The 13213-nt window shown below is 37.6% G+C and overlaps 1 protein-coding gene across 2 annotated transcripts in view; it reads right to left on the reverse strand.

The window, feature by feature from the left end:
* Nucleotides 1–1567: 1567 nt before the first annotated feature.
* Nucleotides 1568–13213, reverse strand: part of LOC124619324 (centrosomal protein 43-like) — a 46474-nt gene continuing 34828 nt past the window's right edge. Inside the window, exons 4-8 of one of the 2 annotated variants that reach the window (XM_047145643.1) lie at nucleotides 11924–11994; nucleotides 11513–11802; nucleotides 11175–11335; nucleotides 2248–2396; nucleotides 1568–2030 (exon numbers count right to left, since the gene is read on the reverse strand). In XM_047145643.1, coding sequence (XP_047001599.1) covers nucleotides 1956–2030; nucleotides 2248–2396; nucleotides 11175–11335; nucleotides 11513–11802; nucleotides 11924–11994 — 746 coding nt within the window. In that variant the 3' untranslated portion in view covers nucleotides 1568–1955. Of the gene's footprint in view, nucleotides 2031–2247; nucleotides 2397–11174; nucleotides 11342–11512; nucleotides 11803–11923; nucleotides 11995–13213 lie in introns of both variants that reach the window. The other variant, XM_047145636.1, reaches the window with a different exon arrangement.

The raw sequence follows: 13213 nt of genomic DNA on the forward strand, positions 1-13213 counted from the left end.
TTCTGTTTTTTCATGCTGATGTTTTCCAAGTCTAATATGAAAACATTTTAATGACTTTGCCTGTTCGACAACGATTTCTTGCACACTAGCTAAGAATAACAAAATAAAACAAATATTTTTTTATGTTATTCAGTTTTAAATTGCTAAACAGAAAACACTCTTCTGATTTTTTTATGTTGGAAAGTATGATTATAGGCATCATGTGAAAAAAAAATTATGATGGTGAAACTCGTGATTTAAGAGCAAAAAATTTGGAAAAAAAGGTCTTTAGAAATTACTTTCATTACAGATTTGTAAGTATTAGTATGCATAATTCCAGCACAGCAGTAACTTTATATCGAAGTGGATCTTTTTATCTTTCTAATGACATCAAATTTAATAAAAGTAATTCATAAATAAAAGAAGTTATAATGCTTACAAACTTTTAATCCACCTTCCCTACAGACAACAGTTTGTGAAAATGAAGTGTATTTTAATCTTCTTTCATTATGTACTTCCTTGCACCAATTTTTAATAAACACCTGTGACAGTATGGCACCAAGATTTTATTTTGAGTGATTTTACATCATATGAGCCAGACCTAAATCCTGTAGTACTGGTTTGGAATTTTACAAAGAATAAGATTCATAGTCATAATATTTCAAGCAACTTGCTCTTTAACCTGAAAAAGTAATGGCTGATGCTTTCGTTGTTAATAAATAAATGTCATGTGTGACCTAGCCTGATGCAAGCCTTTCGAAGGAATATTATGTCAGTGACTTGCACACAATTTTGCTGCTTTATATTCAAGCAGCTTTTTTCAGTTGGTCCCACAAAAGGCTGACAGGGCCTCCTTCCAAACCCTTCATCCAGATAAAAATTTGAGATGATCACTGGGAATTAACCCTTGGACCTCAGCATTGCTAGCCAAAAACGACATCTACTAGACCACACAGCCAGTTTGCTTTTAGTGCCGTCAAATTACTGTTGCGACATCAGAAGAGTAGAGTTGGATAGGCTGTGTATCACATAAATAAAGTGTGCAATGATTACTGGAAGAAGATACTGTGCTGGACAAGGAAACTGAAAATATAATAAATCAGCCAGTAGACGTTCGAAGAAAGAATCGGTATTACCATCCACGACAAGCAGCAGGTGACAAATCAGCAGACACATTTGTGGAAAATAGCAGCATTACCGGAGAAGGTAGTTTTACAGATACTGCAAGCAAAATGTCATGAATGTCCAAGGTGAGATACACTGTTTGTTACATTTCTGTTCGAGAAGTAGTTTCATCTGTGGTAACCACAGCACATTTTAAGTAGCAGTAATGAAAAGGCGTGTCACAACATAAGTTTTTGATTAAGTATCAAATACATATATTATCACCAGCATACATACTTTCTGAGTGTGTTCAGGTTTACATAGGTCGTACCCTAACACTTAGGACCTCAATTTGAAGAATTGTTTTTAATATTGCTGCTGAAAATATTTATCTTTTTAGAACTTCATCTCTGTTAACACTGTTCAGATATATAATGTCTGCATCATTCTTTCTACTGTATTTTTGGTTTGTAATAAAACTGCCTTTATATTAATAAAGATCGTGTAATCTTGTTCATCCTAAAATGTTTACAATAGTACAATTATAATTCTGGATCATTCCCTCTTTCTGCAGTTTTGGGATTATTTACTTGCATAGGGAGGAGAGAACATAGTCTGCGTGCTTCCAGATATTTAACTTGCTTTTACAAACACGGTGTAAATGGAACTTAGTTACGTGAAATGCATATTCACTCAGTATTTTACATTATTAGTCAATGCTTCAAAATATACATGAGTATTGAACAAATCTGAATCAGTTTTATGGCATATATCAGTCCAAACTGCTAGCACTCCATTTTTTTACAACAAGGCATAATTCCTAACATTGTTTTTTTATACTCTTCAGGTAATTAGCGTGTAGAGAGATCTTGTCAGCTTATATTCTCCATATAGTCACCAACACCACTCAAGTTTGAAGCTGTTACATCAACTGTGAGGTCATCAGTCTGAAACAATAAGCAACTTCCTTTAGTATGTTGTTTTTCTTAGAAATAATACAGTTAAAGTTTCTTTACTTTCTGTTCTTCAGTTGACAAGAAACTGTTAAAGGCTAATGCTATGGTTCTGCTGGGACCTTAAGGTTGCAGCTTCAGTGGCACCATAGCTTCAACCTTTAACAAATAGTTACAAATAAAGTACTTTGAAAACACAAAAAGTTCATACCACTGATGCATTACTCAAAATATCATCAGTGCCAATATCTTCCTCTATCTCAGTATCGCTTCCAGGTGTGGTAAGTTTGCCACTTTTTCCTCCCTGACCACTGCCACTCACAGAAGACTGAAAATCTTCTTCATAGTTGTCAGCAGTTTCTGAAATGATACAGATGTATTCAGTATTCACTGTGTGGATAAAATTAGAAGAAACAGTTTAGATACTACAGTCATTCAACAAAGAAACTGTATGTAGCTTTTGACTTATAAAAACATTAAGGGGCTCCAGAAAGGTTCAAAATCATGAAATGTTCAATTTTTACTTTCTTGCATTTTAAAAATATACAGACTTTCCCCTTTCAATTGATATATAATTTACTCAGTTCAAAAGACTACAACTATTTTTAAAATATGTTCTGCACGGGCGTGACCCAATGTGGCACTGTTACGCTGCTGTCAAATGTTGAACTTTTGAATCTACATGTTCATCATGTACATTTTAGTGCAGTGAGAGAAAATAAGTGTTACAAAATAATGTTTTGTGGCTAACTTTTGATAGTTCAATATATATCGTTCGCCCGACTGTTGTGGTTTGATGTTTATTTACTATTTTGTAATCTTGAAAATATTCATAGTGAATTTTGTTCATTAAAGTGTCTGTTTTATTGAAGGATAATCATGTGTAAATGTAAAGTGACTATAAATCCTCTGAAGGCTTTTAAGAAAATAAAAAATGTTGGAAAGCCAAAGGTAGGTGCTATTACCGTAAACAATAGAGGTGATAACCAAGTGTGTGAATCTAACCTTGCTGGTACACCTGCCCATTGCAATAAAAGTGGGAAAGAAAGTATTTCGCAGAGGAAGCTTGGATCAGTTAGTGAAAACTATGATGTTTTAGTGGCAAATCAGATGTGAATGAAATATTTGATATGTCAGTTCTCAGTGGAATTTTTGCAAACTGTGTAAGATGTATTCAGTGTAGTGAAGTCAGTCTGGAACTACCAAAAATCATGTAGGACTCGCCTGTGAAATGGAACTGAAACTGAAGTGTGGCAAGTGTTCATACATGACTACTTTTTGGAATAGTGTTGCAGTAACTTCAAATGAAGAAAAAGGTAGTGAAATCTATGAACACAACATTAGATTTGTTTATGCCTGGTGTACTATTAGTATGGGGGCTACTGCAGGTGCAATTTTCTGTGGCATGATGAATCTTCCAAATCCTCCAACCCAGTTTACAAATAACAGATTTATATGGTCTAAAGTAGATGATGTCTGTATAGAACCTATGAAGAAAGCTGTTGAAGAGGCAGCAATAGAAAACAGTGGCAACAGAGACTTGACAACAGCATTCAATGGTGCCTGACATAAAAGGGGACACAGATCTCTTCATGGTGTAGTATCCGCCAACAGTATGTGTACAGGAAAAGTTTTAGATGTAGCAGTAATATCTAAACATTTAGGTGTCCACAAAAAAAAATAAAGGTACTCATGAAAATAACTACACAGCTAACTCTAGTGGCAGTAGTGGAGGAATGGAAGTGACTGGTGTTGTTAGTATATTTCAACATTCTGTAGCATGTGATATGTGAATTATCTTGGTGACAGTGACTCTAAAAGTTTCAAACATATTCACAAACTGAAGCCCTATGGTGGTGGTGATGTAGTGCAGAAATTTTAATGTATTGGACACGTACACAAACAAATAGGGTGATGACTTTGGCGACTGAAGCACTGTACAAAAACCAAGAACTCACTGATGATAAAGGGCTGGATAGGAAGGGGAGGTTAACTGATGGTGAAATTGGCTATTAGGCAAAACACACACAGTGTCGATGAAATGAAGAAGGCTGTTTGGGCTTTTTCTTTCCCCCCTCCATACTTTTTCAACTGATGAAAGTCCCCATCATTACTAGTGTCCCAAAGGAGAAAATATTGGTGTAAGTACAAGGGATTGCGAACTGGTGAAGAGTATACTCACAGACATAGTCTGCCTGATGTGGTAATGGAGATGACAAAACCTATTTTCAGAGACTTAGCAGCTCCTGAACTGTTGAAAAATTGTGTTCATGGAAAAACTCAAAAGCCCAATGAAAGTTTAAATAATGTTATATGGTCAAGAAACCCCAAGATTGTGTTTGTTGGAATAGAAACACTTCACTTTGGTGTGTATGATGCTGTTGCTACTTTTAATTATGCCAATGCTGTAAGGTACAAAGTATATCGAAATATGGGAATGAAGATAGATTTCAACATAGTACTAATGATGCTTGATTTAGACAAGGAATGTCTTCGGGCTACTGACAGGGCTGTAACTAGCATATAAATACAAGCCAGAGAAAACAGAAGGAAAAAGAGGAAGCTGGAGGAGAAGTTTACAGAAGATGAAGATAATCCATCCTATGGACCTAGAATGCACTAAAAAGTTGTTCAGCCGGTGCTGGCTAATTGATGGATAATACCCAGTGTTGATACAGATTTTCACTGTGGGCTCCTTGGTCTGTCTTTTCTCCATTCTGGATTTGAAAATATCCCAAAATTGGCGCACAATAGCTAACACTTGTCAACACTGTTCCTCAGTCAGGCTAGAGCCTATTGGCAGATCGATAGTACCTGCCCTTCCTGTGTTGTCCGTAGTGGTAGTACAGAATGATTCTTTGCCAATGGCATTAAGCTACCCTCTGTGGTATTGTTCGAGTGTCCCTAAGCACATAGCTTGAGGGGAGAGTTGGAACTGCTTGTGACACTTAGAGAATGGAAGTTCTCCTTGACCAACTACAATGCTTATCATTTTCACTGGTATGTAGATTTCTTTTGTGAGCCTGAGCATCATTTTGTAATTGAAAAAATCTTCATAATTTAATTGAGCATCTAGATTAACAACTGGAACTCATCTCACTGATGACTGTGGGATAAAAAATTTCCAACAGCAAACAACCATCCAGAGCAATCTTTGTTATGGATTCTTGTTGAAATAGCTTTGTCAGTCTGGAGTTCTGATCATCCACGGTCAACAACACTTTCTGATGCCTGCAAGATGTTCTATCCAAGAATAACACTGACAATAACAGCATGATCACATTCTGTAAAAAAAAAAAAAAAAACTAATTAGAAGGGCTGTGTTCTGTCACTGACAGTTACTCTTACAATACGTGTTCCCATCAGCTAGACATGTTTCACATTTGCGACTCTCAGCATAATCACTTTTATGGTATATCATGTAACAGAGTCTTCTTTATCTGGTGACAACAAGCAATCAACATCACAGAAAAGGAAGCCCTCGAATTGACTACTGCCTGGACAACATGTTAGCCATCAATGATTAGCTGTAAATGACAATATCAATAAAGATTCCCCGAGATATTAGTGACTGTCATCCATGGGGGATTTTCGTCTGTGGCAGCCTCACCTCCGTATGTGGTCAACCTCGCTTAGTTTTTCTGAGGTCGGTGGCTAGGTGAGCAGCTGGTACTTGTGTATCGTCATGGGAGTGGCTAAGACATCTTTATGAGCAACCTTCCCTATGGTACAGTGATGGGGTTTGTCCCACAGATCAACTATAATTGTCTACAATAGACTGGCATGAACAGAGCATATGTGATGATTGATGTCTGACAGCATAGCAGTCATCAAAAACTCATCATCTTTCTCTGCAGTAGCATATGTGTCCACAGTGTCCATAGTGTGGATAGAGTTTTTACATGTTGTTGTCTGTCTTACAAATGCCCGTTCTTCTGTGGACATTATACTTAATGGAGGAGTTGGTTGTATCTGAGTTAAACAGGTGCTGCGTAGTTGTTTGACAGCTGCCACTTAATACTGGGTTCACGCCACATAATTCTGGGTTCATTCCTCATAGCACGTTTGACTGGTTGTGTAGATTGCTGCTTAATACATCTCTCCTTCAACACTTTCTCCTCGTCGCCAATTTTGTGTTAGCGGAAGAGCCAACACTGTGCTATGAGTGGAGGCCGAAATGCACGTGTTTTAGCTCACGCAGACTGGCGTAAGGAGGGAAGAACTATACTGACGTGAGGTCTGGAAGATGACAAGGAATGAGAATTCAGAAAGCGGACGTAATTAGTTTGATACTTAACTTTAATCCATTAATGATGAACGTCGCTCTTGACGGTACATGATTCACAATATTATCTGTTCAGAATACATTCTTGAAGATAGTAGTTATAGTACCTGAATATGGTGCCTTGCTAGGTCATAGCAAATGACGTAGCTGAAGGCTATGCTAAACTGTCGTCTCTGCAAATGAGAGCGTATGTAGACAGTGAACCATTGCTAGCAAAGTCAGCTGTACAACTGGGGCAAGTGCTAGGGAGTCTCTCTAGACTAGACCTGCCGTGTGGCAGCGCTCGGTCTGCAATCACTGATAGTGGCGACATGATGGTCCGATGTATACTAACAGACCGCGGCCGAGTTAAAGGCTACCACCTAGCAAGTGTGGTGTCTGGCCGTGACACCACACTTTCTATTACCTCCTGCTACAAGCGGGTGACATTCTTGGCTGTTATCTCTTGCTTACTTAGTCTGACAGTTCTGGCTGCCTTCTCTAACAACCTGTGTGTGAGAGAGGTGTCATCATGGTAGTCTTCCATAACTGGCTTAGAGACCACATTTGGGACTCAGGCATAACTATTTTGTCAGACTATTCTGTTGCATTTCCACAATGCACTGGGACCACTTGATGAATTCCTCTGTTGCTGTGACATCCTTTACCATAAGAGCTTGGTACAGGTCTTCTTCTTCTTCTTCTTCTTCTTCTGTCATAATCAGACTTACAAAGTGGTATAAAGCCAACACTTTCTGTATGTAGGACTGTGTTGTTTCCCCATGATGTTGGCTCCTCTTCTTCAATTGTTCTACCAGTAAGTGGACTTGCTGCCGATTACTGCCAATTCTTCAGTTTGGTCTCGAATTTATACCAACTATTTAGCTTCTTTTCATTGTTCAAGAACTACTGCTGGGCTGTGCCATCCAAATAAAAGTATATATTTGCCAAACACACCATGTCATCCCACCCACTTTATTTGGAGGCTCAGTTGGATCTTTTCAGCCATTTTGTTGGGTATTGAACAGCACCTCCAAATAACACTGATGAGTGCCTGATGTGCAGCTGGAATCCAACTGTAAGGTTGTCAATGTACATCAATAGCCTGAACAGAACGTAACTCTGTACACAGAGTGGCGGTGTTTTCACGAACATCAAATATTTCAGAATATACAAACATAAGAACTTCCAAGAACTTTTCCAGAAATAACAAATATTAAACAACAAATAATTGCTGGTGGATGGGGTTTGAAATGGTGATCCACTGCATACCAGCCGGCAACACTAATCACTACATTGCAATGCAGGCAGCACAGCTCGTGGCAATATTTTTCATCCTCAGAAAAATTTTTCTTGTTCATTTGCTGTGTTAAGTATCTTGTAAAGACCTAATCCTCACTTGCAAGAATTAAATGATTTGGCATTTAGTTAACTATCAAGTCATTAGTGACCTGGTCCGGCTTTGTATAGGTAGTATCACTGGACAACTTGTCTGACATATCAATGAAGGTGTTTACTGGCCATTGTGTACAGTTAGTTATGCATAAAATTTAGAGAGCAGTGTTAAGCAACTAAACATGATCAGTTTCTGATAAGTTAAATGATTTAAGTGGGGCAAACCAGGAAACTTCTAAGTAGGCACGAATGTTATGTGTTTCACATTTAATTGGCGTTTGGAGTGACATCTTGTGGCAGTGATGGGTGTACATCATGGTATACGTAATATGTTTGCAACCAGCATAAGTAGTCCATGGCTCATTCCACGCCAAGTGGTCTAGAGGTCACCACATGACTATCACGAATTTTGATGAAGTTTTGTATGAACAATAGCACGTGGTCCCAATTAACATTGGTACAGTTTCATGATAATTAATTCAATACTTCCAGGGATATAATCATTTGTTTGACCACACAGTGCAGCTATCAACAGTGCACACGTGAGTTTTCGGCAGCTTTGAGACGTAACAACTCCAGTAATATTTTCTTGAAAGAAACAAAACTAGATTATCTTGTACAACTTTTTACACTCTCTTAAGCAAAATAACAAAAAAAAAAAAAAATTCCTTAATGATTCGCATATGGATAATTTGAACCAAAGTCGACCAAAAAAGTAGACACTTAAAAAAAAGGGAAGTTTAACTTTTTATATCTCTGGAAGTGATTGTGGGATGAACCTGAAATTTTGCACATAATAATTTACCAAAACAAGGTCTTAGAACATACTGTTTCATTCTCCTCCTGCTTTCCAATAGTTTACAAATTGCAGGCAAAGTTGATGATTTTTTCTAAACAGCGCCAAAAATGGCTATTTTTGGACCACTTCTACAAAAAATGTCTTCTGAAAACACTTTTAAACTGTTCTCATTATAAATACCATATTATAAACCACCTAAAAACTACATTTGGTTTTGCAATGTGAGCATACAATGCCCTAAAAAATGACAAGGTGTAGTTGCTGTTTAGTACTCTCTGGGGAAGGCAATATTAAAATTCTCGATTACTGGGAGGTGAGACAAAGCCCGAATAACTGGAAAAACTTCAGAAAATGGGTGTCTTTTACCATGACTCATTGTGACACATTTCAGTCAGTTTTTCTGCTATAACTACTGAATCAATCTGGTTATAAACTTCACAATCTAACTGTGCATTACCAAGGCAGAGGAGATAATGGTAGAAAAATTGCTGCATAACAGCTACAGTATGCACCATATAAACAGCTTGCAGGTTTTACATCACTGTCATATTGTGTAAATTTGTTAAGTTTAGATCAGTCTTCCTGACATTTTTGGAATGGATTAATGTTATAATAGAGGATTATTAGCACGTCTTTTTGTTGTGCAATGCTGGTAATGTACTAGTTTAATTCTGGTTTAAGGTATTGCACACACTGTGCTAGCGTAGTTTGCGGTTAATATGGGACATTAGTGTATGCATGAAAAATTGTATTAATGTGTTGGTGGGATCCAAGGTGGGTTAACCACTGCTCTTTCCTTTTAAAGCGAGAAAACCAGCATCCCCATTGCCATAGGGGCCATGACCAGTAGTTGTGCAGTAGCAGCCATGGGTGAGCTCCTTTATCATAAGTTCCCAAACCTGATAAGGGTTGCTTTACACAGATCCCAAGCTGATGATACATTTCTATACAATTCAAAGGCGAAAGCTAGAAGAGGTCACTTTTAGGATCCTAAGCTTGTTTACGTCACCTTGTTCTTTTTTGGGGCCTTATATGTGCGCATTGCAAAACCAAATACAGTATTTTAGGTGGTTTAGAACATGGTATTTCTAATGAAAATGGTTTAAATGTGTTTTCAGAAGACTTTTTTGTAAAAGTGGGACAAAAATAGCCATTTTTGGCATTTTTAGAAAAGCCGTCAACTTTGCCTTCAACTTGTAAACTATTGGACAACAGTAGGAGAATGAAATTTTATAGCCTAAGGCCTTGGATTGGAGAGTTACAATGTGCAAGGTTTCAGGCATACCCCGCAATTACTTCCAGAGATATAAAGAGCTAAACTTAACAGTTTTTTTGAATGTTTACTTTTTCTGTCAACTTTGGCTCACATTATCCATACGCGAATCACAGAGGAAATCTTTTTTTTATTACTTCTCTTAAGAGAGCACAGAATGTTGTACACGATGACCTACTTTTGTTCCTTTCAAGAAAATATTACTGGAGGTATTATGTCTCAAAGTTGCTGAAAACTCTTGTGCGCACTGTTGATAGCTGAGCTATGGGGTCAAACAAATGATTATATCTCCAGAAGTATTGAATTAATGATCGTGAAACTTTACCAATGTTCACTGGAAACATGCAAATGTCCACACAAAATTTCAGCACTGTGACGGTCATACAAGGACTTTTTCTGAAATTAGACCTCTTGGTGTGGAAACCCCCCCCCCCCCCCCCCCCCATGCAAATTGTGTAATTCTTTGCCGCAGACTATTTGTGGTAGACTTTTTCTCCCTGCCATGCAAGAATCATGTCTTCATCTATGTTTAGATTCAAAGAAAGCAGAAAGCTGGAAGTTAAGTTATCTCCTGCACTGCTGAAAAAACTTTACACAAAAGAACAAATCCCTTACACAAAAAAAACCACAGTTTTGGCTTAGAATGTTTTTCTGCCGTGCAATTGCTCTCGAACAATTGCTTGTGATACTTTGAAGTTAAGTAATACACTCCCCATTGTTTGAAGAATGTCCAGTGAATTAAGAGTGTCAATTGTGACTGCAAATAGAAGGCGCAGCAGAAACTGACACTATAAAATTTTCACCTTTTTTCAAAACGCATTCGCCAACAATCTGTGAAGTCTTTCAAAATCCGGCGAATCCCATTTCTCCCTCTATTTCTAAGGTGTAAAGATCATGCCCACAACTACTGTTTTTTCTTTAAGTAGACCATGAATCCATGAACGTTTATGAGCAATGCTGCTACTTTTCGATTGGTGCACTTTAGATTACACATGGCTGCACACAAAATGAAATACACATTAAGTTGCAGCCACACCGACTGCCCCATGCTGAACATGTTCCACCTGTTGTCTGTACATCAAACAAAATGGAGCATTTGCGCTGTGCTCAGTTTGGCCATGACTGCATCGCGCCATGCAGAGGTTTGCGTCTGAGTAGTTTCGCCATTCACTGCCAGGTGGCAATGGCATTGTTTTCACAACAGCAGGAGACGAATTCATCTTAGTTCAGCTAATCTGAACAAAATATTTATAAATTATACACACAAACCTTCCTCACAGATCAGTCCACCTATTAGTAAAAACTGTATCAAAATGCCAACAGTAGTTCCTGAGATTAGTCCAAACATATAGATGGAAGTGAGCAAGGGACTTCAACTTATAAATGTACATATATATAAACACTTACCATTCCCCAAATTGATCAATGGCTTCATGCTTCTGTCCCCTTCAGAACTTTTAGACATCTGCACTGCAGTAGGTCTAACATCATTCTTAAGCATGCCAGTCAGGGGAGGCAAGTTGCTCAGTGAAGTTAGTTGGCTCCCATGTTGTAAATATATTCCATCACTGAAACTTTATGAATTAATGTTACTGTTCTAAAACATAAGTTGCTACAGACAAAAATAATGATTACAGTTAATCTGAATGGTGTGTTTCGCAGAAGAAGAGAGTGTTTCTTATTGCTATAGTGTTGTAATTCTAGGGGGCGAATAATGTACCAACTTGCAGTAGCAATTAACATACTCAGTATCTCTTTTCCCAGCTGTGGCTGGTGGTGGCTTCTCAGATTTAGATGATTTATGGCTCACACTTCCCTTTGATATTTTGCTACTGTCATCCTTCTTACTGGTGCTGACTGTTTCTTCAGTTGGACCATATTTTTCTTGAGACTTCTGTCTGTTTCTGGTTTGAACAGAAACTGAATCTTCATTCAGACTTATATCCAAAATCCTACTTGTGTCAGGCACACTGTCTGCCACACTAGCATCTTGTGATGGTACTGACAGTATGTCACACTTTTTACTGGCTATGTCCTGTAAAGAGTTTTGTATATGTTTGTAATGGACAGTAATAATCTAATTATGAAGCTCACAGATCAATGGACACTGAGGATATTAAATAAATATGTATCTGGCGCCAAAGTGTCAAACATACATTTTCTGTTGGCTTTTCACGATGTTTTAAAACATTCTGCAGAAGACATGACAGGACTGGAGCATTTCTTTCTGAAATGAGAAAATTTAATGTTAGTGTTAATTTCAGTAGTTACATAATTATGGTTTATTAGTTTTATCATAACTTATTTAAAAAAGTAGAAGTTTATATGCATAAAATAAGAAGGTAAGAACTACATGAGTAAAGTAACTTTAACTACTGTGTTCACTGAAATTGAAATACATGTAAGATTAAAACTTTGCGGACGTTGCAACCTAAACCCAGTTCTAAGTATTTCATGGACAATATGCTATTGAAAGAGCCACCAAAGGATGTTTCAGTTTTCTATCTCATACTTTTAATGTCAGTAGTTCATTTGAGATGCTGCAAGACAAGCATATCTGTCATTAAAAAAATTAACAATTGTTAAAGGATGAAGCATGGTCTTGATTGTAGTACCTATAAAAATAAAAATTTGCTCTCAAGTTTTTAGAATGAGAGAGTATCAAAGACTGTGACACCCAACTGCAAAAGCAATGACACTGGCCACAAGGAACGGCAAGTTCTTCATAGACCCTAATGTTCCAGATACTTGTTTTGACTCCTGCAAAAAGCTTTTACATATGAAATCATTTGACCTAACTACAGTTCACAAGAAGAATGGCACAATTTGTAGGTGTGAACAGGTCGAGGTGCACACCATGTTGCCAAATATTCACAGATTCATACTATATCTGAAGTGTCATAAGATGGAAAAAATATAAAATCTTCATTATGTTTGATTCCACTGAATGGGTGTGCCACAATACTTGTGTAATCCAGGACAAAAAGGAAGTCAGCATCAGTCATCTGTCTTTTTTATTGTACTGCACAGATCTACATTTCAGCTGACAGTGCAGCTATCATCAGTACATTATAACTAGTAATGTAGACTGGAGTTATGCATTAGTCACATTAGTCCCTAATGCTTGTACAGGCCTGCATTAGGTTGGAATATATGACACTATAACTATGTTCAGTCTACATGACTATTTATAATGCACTGTCAGGTGAAATCTAGATTTGCAATGCAATAAAAAAGACAGATGACTTCACGGACAGTGCTGCCCTCCTTTCCGTCCTGAAAAATAAAAAAAGAGTATTAGGTTGATACCAAAAGACTCACACCCCACCCCACATCCAACTTTCAAAACAAGAGTTCCTGCTGCTGCTTTCAGTAACTCCTCCGTTGTCTTCATGATGCTGAGGATCCTAATCACATTTGGCAGCATCAGAAGTCAAGCCTGGGTT

The sequence above is a fragment of the Schistocerca americana genome, chromosome 1 (genome assembly GCF_021461395.2).
Source record: "Schistocerca americana isolate TAMUIC-IGC-003095 chromosome 1, iqSchAmer2.1, whole genome shotgun sequence".
Taxonomy (NCBI): Eukaryota; Metazoa; Arthropoda; class Insecta; order Orthoptera; family Acrididae; genus Schistocerca; species Schistocerca americana.